The following is a 10,609-nucleotide window of genomic DNA, read 5'->3' on the forward strand; positions in this document are numbered from 1 at the left end:
TGACAATACCAGTACACAAATCCTTTTCCTTCAGTTTTCCTGAGAAAAAACAATGGTACAAAAACCAATAATAGAATGCTACATTATCTGCTCAACTTACAGAGTCACAGTATCCCATCCATCATAAACAATAAAATGCTCCTCTAACACAACAATTTAGCTTCACATAAGCAGATATCTGCAACTAATGAGTCAGAAAATGGAACCTGGGAGCTCATATCACCAAAGACTGTTATCTCTGGCAATTTTCAAGTATCACTGTAAAGATTGGTGAAACGAAATTATGAAGTAACTGGACCCTGAGTCAAGCCTGCATCTCCACATATATTATACAAGCTCAACACCTGCAGCTGGCAATGCACTCATTTGCAATGTTCTACCATTTCCTGATGCAATAAACCGTACAGAGGGCAAAGAAGAATCAGCAACGGACTCAATCTCAAGAAAACTGAAATCATAGGCACCAGATCGCTTTAAACTGAAGGCGCAAACCAGCACAATCCATCCTAACATGGAAACTGCCCAGTAATTGTTCATCCCGTGAATTAAACCCCATGCAATAGCATATCCCACTATGATTCCAGATAAATGGCCTATAAAACTTGCTTGTGGAACAATGATTGAAGTAAAAATAAGAGACTCAAAAGGTGCAAAACTAATGGGAAGGGAAAGCAATCCAAACAGGTGCAACTTGGAAGTCGGTTGCTTCACAGAAAGAATCGTCATCCACCCAAAAACAACACAAGAATACCCAACAGCTGTCACTCTCCGAAAATACTCCAGCTTGAATTTCTGTATCAAGATATGATAGATCCCCAAAACCAGCACCCCAGACAATACAACCAAGACGAGCGTGTAATGCAGATAATACTCCACACCAAGCCCTATAGAGCCCAAGTTTTCGACTACCCCAAGACTCCAAAGTGCGCTCATATTGAAAACAAGATGAAGAACACTTATATGGGAAAAAGCTGAAGTTATAATCCTCCAATGGTGCCCTGCAATGGCAGTTTCGTAACTCAAGCCCACATGTGAATACCCAATATTTTTCTTCTGTATGTAAAACCAAATTGCACTGCATATTCCTATGAAGCAACTTGTAACTGGTTTTTCCAAGATCTCAAAAACCAATGGCCTACCCATCTCAACCAGCTCTTGTTATAACTTCTCAGTCTTCCTGAATATGCTGCAACCTCAATCCTACTAACTACCTCTGCAAACTTCAAAAATCAAAGGGCTTTCTCAGAACCCAATATCTTGAACAAATAATCAAACACAAAAGTTCAAGGCGTTTCAAGATATCCCAGATCAAACACCTTGATGATGATCAAATTTATAGATTTACTCAATCCAGCACCAAAAATGTGCACTCCACAACTTCACAAACATCAATTTCTCCTACTGATTGGCTCTTCAAACTTCAAATCAAAAGGGGTTTCTCAGAAAACTGAATCAAACTCAAAAAGTTCAAGACTTTTGAGATTTCCCAGATCAAATGCCTCAACAAGATGTGAAATTTACTGAACCCACCACCTAAAATGTGCACTGCACAACTTTACAAACACCACTTCTTCCTACTGATTGGCTCTCCAAACTTCAAAAATCAAAAGAGGTTTCTCAGAAAACTAAATCAAACTCAAAAAGCTCAAAACTTTAAAGATTTCCCAGATCAAATACCTCAAAAAGATGTGAAATTGGTTCAACCCACCACCCAAAATGTGCAATGAAACCAATCTGGGAACTAAGCCTTTTGGGATCAAACCAAACCACTGCTGAATGAATCGAATATGAAGTTGGGTTCCAGAGAGATCAAGGAATCAGAGTATGTAATGAGTAGAAGTTGCTCTCACCTATAGGCATCGAATCAACAATTCTCCTTGTTTCTCTAAGCCCTGGATTTTTGCGACTTCTCTTTCCTTTTTAACTTCTTTTCCTTTTGGAGATTTGTGATATGAGAATATACGAGAAAGATCAATATGTTTCTTTATTTTTCTCTTCTTCTTTTTTCTAGGAGATATGTTTAAATAATATAAATAGAATATAGTTTACTCGCTGTATAATTACGAAAAATTATTACCGACGAAATAATTGCTTCTTCTTCTTTTTTCCCCTAAATCATTATTAATCTTTACATCGCCTGTTTATCTTGGCTTATTGTTTTAACCACAACTTTTTCTTTTACTACAAAATAAGATTAGAAAGGTGATCTGATCTTTATTAAGAGTGTTTATATTGGGACCTCCAAATCTGCTCACTTGACTTCACTCTATTATGAATTATTAAATGACATATATAACCTACTATAAAATGACTATTAAGGACAATAATTATACCAAACAAATTTATATTTATTTTGCCAGACTTTCCAATTCAATAATATTAGATTGCATTTTTTATTATTTTCCTTGTCTATTTTCATTTTCCAATTTCACTACATACTCATTAAAACATTCATATATATTTAGTTTTTGTTGTGTTTGCTTATTATATGAGCACATGTTAAACTTGATACTTTACCCTCCTATAAGGGTGTTCATTGTTCACAAAGGCACAGAGGCTAAGCTTAGGCATCAAGTAGAGGGATTTTTTAGACCGATGCTCTCTTCTCTGACTCCCGCAAGGGAGGTTTCTCGACGAGGACTATTTTCGGGTGGTGTCAGTCTTGTGCTTTTGACTGCGAAGGGTGGCTTTCCTCCTTTCTCTAGTTTACTTCTTGGTGCTGCCAGCGGGATTTCTTGTAAGGGCTCCTTGCTCCTGTGCTTCTGCCTCATTTTGCTCATCGCCGGCGTGGGGTACGGTGATGGTGGTGTCGATCTGAGATTGGATCGGACTGTTAGTGATGTGGGGCGAATGGATAGCGGTGTTTGGCCTGCGGAATTCAGCAGTGTTTGGCCTGCGGAATTCGGTGGTGCTTGGACCTGTGGTTGTCGTCGCCTTGATTATCCAGGTTGGTTTGCCCGGGATTACATAGCTCTGATGGTGTTAATGGTGGGTCGGTCTTGCTTGTCGGCGGTCCTGTGCTCGAATTCGGATCCAATTGTGCAGTATGTCCTGTGCGGCGGCGATCTCTTCGATGCCAGCAGTGGTTTCCATGGGAGTAGTAGATTCCATGGCGATGGCGGGGGTTTCCCAGAGGGTGGCGGCAGCAGCAGTGCTAGGTTTTGGGCCCACATGGAGGTGGCGGCGGCAACACCAGGGCTGTCTTCTCCTCTAGGGTTTGCGGAAATTGGGCCTTGGATATGGTCCATTTCTATTGGGCTCTAGGTTCATTGTTGGCCTATGTTTTTATTTTTTAATTTAGTAGTGGGCCTTTCTCTTTTTGTCCAAAAAGAGGGTGGGTCTGTATTTTTCTTGGCTTGAGCGGGAAAGAACGCAAAGAAAGGTTGGGGCTCTGTTGTCTTTTTTACTTTTCTTCAGAGCTCTAATTTTTCTTTGTCTGAGCTTAATACTAAAAGGTGGGTGTGCTAGGGGTGTGCTTAGTAGTACGCTTGTGTGAGGGGTGTGCTAGTGTAGTGTGCTCTATGTAATGGCTTCTTCTGACGGCCCTATAGGCAAGTCATTATTGTACTGCTTGCTGAACTTTATAAAAGTGTGACCTTTTCAACTCAAAAAAAATATATATTTAGTTTTAATTACTATGATTAAGAATTTATGATCATGAGACATAAAATGTATGATATATATGTTGAACGCATATTGGTGATGGAGAACAAAATAAATCATATTATGACCTAAATCTAAGTCTATCCATTATATTTGTAAAAAATAAAAATTAAAAAAAGCTAGCAGTTAAATTAAACTGAAAAAAATATTTAAATAATTAATCATGAGGTACATAAAATAGAGAAAAAAAATTAATAAAAACAAACAATTATGGAAGCAATTAAACTCATCTTTAATGTTCGGAACATTCCATTTATAAGCAAGGTTAAATTAGATATTTGAAAGAGGTTTATATAGCAAATTTTACTTTTCAAAAAGCAAATAGGAGGTGTAAAGAGCATCGGAGGTCAAATGAGAAAATATGGAGGTCCCAATAAAAAAACTTCTTTATTAAACAGCATAACATGATACAAATGATAGAAGTATTGAACATTGAACAATTTTGAGTTTTTGCACTGATGAAACTGATAAACTAAATTCTCATAAAAAAAAAAAACTGGTAAACTAATTGAACATTGGTCAACTTTGATGACATTGACCGACATATTTGCCCCAGATGATATGTTCATCCTTTGGCCCCGGTTAAGAGTTTGAAGGCTCACCATGTTCCACAATAGGCAAGGCATATCGACACAAGGGGCACAAGTGACTTATCTCCAACCACTGAGAAATGCAATCAGCATGGAAATGGTGTTTGCAAGGCAAAGGAGTAATCAGTTGATCAACATTGCCATCCGCAAATTCATCCTCACATTCGATATCTGTTTGATAGTGGCTTGTTCCAAACTATCAAATCTCACTTTCTGCAAACTCTCAATTGATGATCTAATTGCAGGAATGAACTTGTGCGTAACAGCTCCAAAGGGTTCCAGTATATATAACCGTATCAATGACACCATGATAGTCGAAACCGAACAATTCATATATTTCGAAGCACCATTCACTCGGATCATCATCATCACCAAATCGTATAGTAATAGAAATTCTGGGATATGCAATTGTAACTCTGTCAACGGCATCAAAACTGCCCAAGAAGCTTACAGTCACCTCGGCTATAAGCACAATAATGCGGCGCTCGGGGCGGCACACTTGAATCACCTCAAATAGTTTGTCAAGGATAGTTGGCTGCTCCACTTGTGGCACCCCCAATATCTTAAGGTCTGCGGCCATGAGTCCTACGTATTCTAATAAGTCTTGTCTGAGGTAGTTATTAGAGAAAGGAATGTTGGTCCCTTTTCCAGTACGTGACTGTTCAGTAGTGTCGAAGTGGTATATATCATCATGGCAAAATCTGCTTTCCTTGATGAGATAAAACACGACTGGAACCCGGTCCTCCCGTCCGGGCCTCGGTTCTCTTACATCTGTTTGAAACGCTCTGCTAAAATAGTAGCGCTTCTCGGGAATCGACGTCGACGACATTCTTGAAGTAGTGAAATTCACAATGGAGATTTATGGTGAAATAATCACACGACTGCTGTGTGCAAAACTGGTGGTTTAGAATTTTGTGGTGATTTTATTCTTCTCCACGTACGAGGAGGAATATATAGTGGTGATACATCCTTATCCAATAAGATAAGTAATTCTAATAACAATAGAAAATAAAATCCTCATTAATCACAGAATATTCACAATATGATTATTTCATCATGAATCTCACTACATGGAGACTTCAGTACATGGAGATTCATGGTGAAATAATCATTCAACTGTGTGGCACATAAATAAACAATGATTAATTTCAGTTTACTACCCTATGGTTTGGGGATAACATCATGTCAGTCCCTGCTCTTTCAATTTGATCAGCAACACCCCTGTGCTTTCAGTTTCAATCAGCCGTGCCCAAATTTTACTGTTCCGTCCAATTTGAACGTTAACTTTGACTATGGGGCCCACTTTGGGGGCTAAAAATGTCATTTCATATACATTTTCTTCTTTTCTCCTCCTCTCTCTCAGCTCGATGGTTTCTCTTTCTCTCTCTTTCTCTCCTCCCTCTCTCTCTGGGCCGCACGACCCTCTCTCTCTCTCGGAGGGAAGTGGAGGAAGACGACGAGCCTTAGAGGGAGATGAGCTTGTTGGGTTATTCGGAGTTAACCATCGGAGCTTAGAGGGAGATGAGCGGGTGAATTCAAATGTTAGGATAATGGATACAATTGTTGTTGCATTATGTGGAGAGAGCATCAAGATGGATGAGCAATTTGGAACAATGATTGTTGCTGCTATCGACAAGGCTGGACAAAAAGCTAAGAAAAAAACAAGTGGAGGATATTATTGTTGTTGGTATGACTGCCAAATTGAATACTGTGAGTAATAGCATGGGCATTAGTACAGGTAATAGGGAGCCTGAGATTCAAAGCACGGAAGGGGTGTCTAGTGTGATGTGGAAGAATAATGCTCAATCACACCATTTCCAGCACACTGACTTTAGTAATGGATCATCTGTTGGGAACTTACTTCTCTATTCTGAGGTTCTTATTTCCATGGAAGTTGACAACGGATTCTTGAATGGTAATTTTCTGTTTTTACCTCTTGAGAACATGAGTTTGCTTCTTGCTGATAAGTGGGAGATAATGGACAAAATTGTGAAAATGATGTTTGTTGACAGTTGGGAGAGATGGAAATATTTAGTAATTGCAGCAAATAAGAATGGTACTAAAGAGTTGCATATGAATTTCTTTGAAAACCATATGGAGCCGCATGGGAAGTGTTCGGGATATGCTATGTTAGGTGTTATAGTTGTTGTGCCTACCTTGGATGTTCTTCATATAATGCAGAAGTTGGGATTCAAACCCAATTATCACAATTTTCTTCGGTTATTCTCAACTTATGTTAGTGTGTTTGTTGTGAGAGAAGTATTTACGAGTTTGAAGTTGCTGCAAAATGAGTATCAATATGATTCAGTAGATGTCAAGGTTGTTGTTGCAAGTGCAATTATTCAATTGCATTTAATTGAAGCTACTGAGTTATACAAGGGAATGGACAATCTTGTGAGAGCTTTTGAGATATGTGTATCATCTAATCATTTGGCCAACCATCATTCCTCAAATGGTCCACAAGTTTTAATTGAGCAGATCGTTGATATTGAATTTGGTGTGGATATGTACGAAGCAACTATGGTACATTGGCTCGCTAATTATGATGCAGGACTCGATTGGCAAGGAGCAAAGGAAACTAGTACATGGTTTATCAAAATACTTGGCTTTCATCATTTTAGCACTAACAAAGTGCTCCAGCAACAGACTTGTCTGCAGCATCTGCAACTGGTTATGAGGAAACTCACTTAGGCAGAAACTCAGATTTATGAAGGAAGCTGCATTAATGGATCTGTCACAAAAACAAAAGAGAAGCAACTCAAAGCTATGGTAATTGACACTAGCTTGGGTAATGACTTGGATGATGAAGCAGGGAGACTAGCTAAGGTACTGACTGACATAGATCAAGCCTCTCAAGCTTAGTTATTTGCGTGGATGACCTTTTCACTTGCCCCCTTTCTGATTCTTGGTGCACTGCTGATATCTGTCACACATGCAATGAGTACCATTGCTGCATCATTTGTTCAGCTCGGTATTGAGGTTGACAGGTACATCAATGATCAACCTTTAACAGGTATTGCTAAGATCACTGGTATGAGCCATCGAATTCCATAGTACAATGTCTCTTGTGGAAGTTGGAAGACATTTCAGGCTTGAGGTCAAGCCTGTTCTTTGAGCGGGTGGAAATGTTATGATTCTATCTTTGTACATGGGCCATCGTTGTTGTATGGGCTTATTTGGGCCTTTTATTACACGAGTCCACTACTTCTAGATGCTTTGTTTCAGCTTAAATAGCCATTAGAATTTGTAACGAAACATTGAAGAATATTGAAGCTTTTGTTTTCTCGTATTTCCTTTAGCTTTTCCTTATTTTCCTTCCATTGCAATGGCATTTCTGGGCTTGGATCTTGGGGATCCTAACATGGTGCATGCCTCCGGCGTTGGGGGCCCGCCGGGATGCTTGCAGTGCTTGCCGATACGGCCGTGCCCGGCGCTGACGTGGCCTCTCTTCTTCCGGTTCTTCTTGAAACTCGTCGTCATGGCTGCTCTCTCTGTGAGTGTCTTAGGGTTTTGTGGAGCGGTTGGAGAGTTGGTGATGCGGCTAGGGTTAAACAGATTATATAGAGAAGGAATGAGCGACACTGCGTCGTTATGCATAAGGGGTTGCTCTAAATTGAAGATTGGGCTCAATATTTCTAGCCCAACTTTATTGACCACATAGGGCCTTCTTTGTATTTGATGTTACTAATTTACAATACAGAATACTGATGTATTTTTTATTTTATTTTTGAATAAAGGGCTGGTGCGGCTACACTCAAGCCTTGATTAATGAATGATTAAATTCAGTTTACCCCCCTAAGGTTTGGGGGTAATTTCATATTAGTCCCTGTCCTTTCAATTTAATCAGTTTACCCCCCAAGCTTTCCAATTTCAATCAGCCGTGTCCAATTTCTACTATTCCGTCCAATTTGGACCGTTAAGTCTGACTTTTGAGGGCTAAAATGGTAATTTCAAGACAAAAAAAAAAAAAAAAAAATTTCCTTTTTTTGGTTTTTTTTTTTCTGTTTTTTTTTTTCATTTAAAATTTTTTTTTCCATCTTTTATTTATTTTTTATATAAATTTTGTCTTCAACCTATACACCACAAGTTATAATAGGTTTATAAAAACAAAAAGATACTCTAGGTGGTTGAAAGTCTCTCGCTGATCTACGATATTTATGATATATCTCCGATAAAAAGAAGAATTTTAGGATATATCCCCAATAAAGTGAATAAATGTCTGTGTAAAATTATTTTTTACAGATATTTACAGATAAAGTGTAAAATCGTGAAGAAATATCTGTGTAAAATCATTTTTTACAGATATTTATAGATAGAGTGTAAAATCATTTTTTACAGATATTTCTTCACTTTATTGGGGATATCTCCTAAAATTCTTCACTTTATTGGAGATATATCACAAATATCGTAGATCAGCGAGCGGCTTTCAACCACCTAGAGTATCTTTTTGTTCTTATAAACCTATTATAACTTGTGGTGTATAGGTTGAAGACAAAATAAAAAATTAAAAAAAAACAGAAGAAAAAAAATATAAAAACGAAAAAACAGAAAAAATAAAAATAAAAAAAAAACAGAAGAAAAAAAATATTAAAAAAAGAAAAAGAAAAAAATTCCTTTTTTTTTTTTGTCTTGAAATGACCATTTTAGCCCTCAAAAGTCAGACTTAACGTCCAAATTGGATGGAATGGACACGGTTGAGGAGAATTGACAAGCTTGAGGGGTAAACTGATTAAATTGAAAGGACAGGGACTAACATGAAATTACCCCCAAACCTCAGGGGGGTAAACTGAATTTAATCCATTAATGAAACTGTCGAATACAAGTGGGGGACATTGAGCCTAAACCCCTGATTACAATTAGCATCTAGAGAACATCCTGAAATACTATCATGAGTCTCTACCAAATAACTGTATTCAACAAGGCACCAACTAGCAAAGAGCGCTCTACTGGCGACTCTATTTGCTTTTACATAGCAGTGACATAACAGAAAGATAACTCGATATGTAACTCGATTACAACATAGCATAATTACCATACGCACAGTTTTCCTACTATGTTGCCGCCGGAGGATAAATCCGACGACACTTAGTCTCACCCTGCCACTAGGAGGTAGCGACCATTTGACAAAGCAAGGAACTCGCCGCCTACCTAGAGCAGACAGAGCACTTTGAGTGCACACACAGGCAAAAAGCCCAACTAGCCCTACACAACGAATGCAGGGACTTATTGCTCGCAAACTGCGGAAAACAACTAAACAACATAAAACAGTAAAAGCATTAAAAGAAATAACAGCCTAGGTAGGGCCCACAAAGTAAGCCCAAACCCCATCTCCAGCCCAGATCGGGCCCACTAGCAGCATCCAAGCCCCAAATCCCACACCAGCAGGGCATGCGGCCTTCCTGGCCCAAAGCAAGAGCTGTGTCCCCCCGCTACCAAAACCGCCTTCCCACCACCAGCGTTGATCCACCCACACGCCACCGTCGCAGTCCAACCAACGATGGTCAACTTCAGGGCACCCCACTCCAGCCGGCAAATGGAACTTCTGCAAACGGATCCGGATCCATCGTCTCCGCAAGCCATCAATCTCAACCGGCCTTCGATCTGCACCATCCGGCCATCGAGTCCGGCCGGCCAACCACTGACCCCCAACAGATGCCTCTCCAAGCCAGCAGAAGCCAATCCCATCCCCGATCCCAGCCCGCTTCCCCGACTCAGCCACTCTTTTCGACCCAGAAAAACAACACAGGACACCTCCCGATCCAGACCTTCAAGCTTGAGACACATCCCTGCAACAGACAACCCATCCGGCCTCACCCAACATACACCGGCTAGGCCAGAGGCCATCGCCGGCGTCGAGGCGCAGCCGGACAGGCACTAGAATAGGCAACGGCGTCCTCTAGGGTTTTCCTCTATAATACTGATGTATTTTTATGCCTGGGTGAATTTATATTTCCATTCAACAGTTCTGTGGATAAATGCACTGATTTACATATACCTAATATTTCCAGTAGTGACTATTTCCCTGAGTGGCATAGATAGGTTGAGGAGTATCCAATCAACAGTAAAAGGAATATTTGAGCAGTAAAAGGAATATTTGATTATATAGATGACATTACAACTACATTTGAACCCCCATTACATATTTTTCCCCGTTCCCCGTGTCACTACACCTTTTTTTTACTACTGCTATTTGACTTTTTCTCTGTACTTTCAACTACTCTTTCACTTTTTCTACTGCTCCTTCACTTTTTATCTTTCTCGCCCTCCTTCGTCATTCCATCAATCACCTTAGCTGCCCCTTACTGGCGCCAGTATCGGTAGTCGGAGCATCGGGATTATGGAGATGAAGAAAGAAG

The 10,609-nt window shown here is 39.6% G+C and overlaps 1 protein-coding gene across 1 annotated transcript; it reads right to left on the bottom strand.

Annotated features, from left to right (window-relative positions):
* Window positions 1-60: 60 nt before the first annotated feature.
* Window positions 61-1,974, bottom strand: LOC133726614 (RHOMBOID-like protein 13). Its single transcript, XM_062154200.1, has 2 exons — window positions 1,678-1,974; window positions 61-1,594 (listed from the first exon to the last, which is right to left on the bottom strand). The coding sequence occupies exon 2, from the start codon at window positions 1,141-1,143 to the stop codon at window positions 328-330; it is 816 nt and encodes a 271-aa protein (XP_062010184.1). The 5' UTR covers window positions 1,144-1,594; window positions 1,678-1,974; the 3' UTR covers window positions 61-327.
* Between the last annotated feature and the right edge of the window lie 8,635 nt (window positions 1,975-10,609).

The sequence above is a fragment of the Rosa rugosa genome, chromosome 1 (genome assembly GCF_958449725.1).
Source record: "Rosa rugosa chromosome 1, drRosRugo1.1, whole genome shotgun sequence".
NCBI lineage: Eukaryota > Viridiplantae > Streptophyta > Magnoliopsida > Rosales > Rosaceae > Rosa > Rosa rugosa.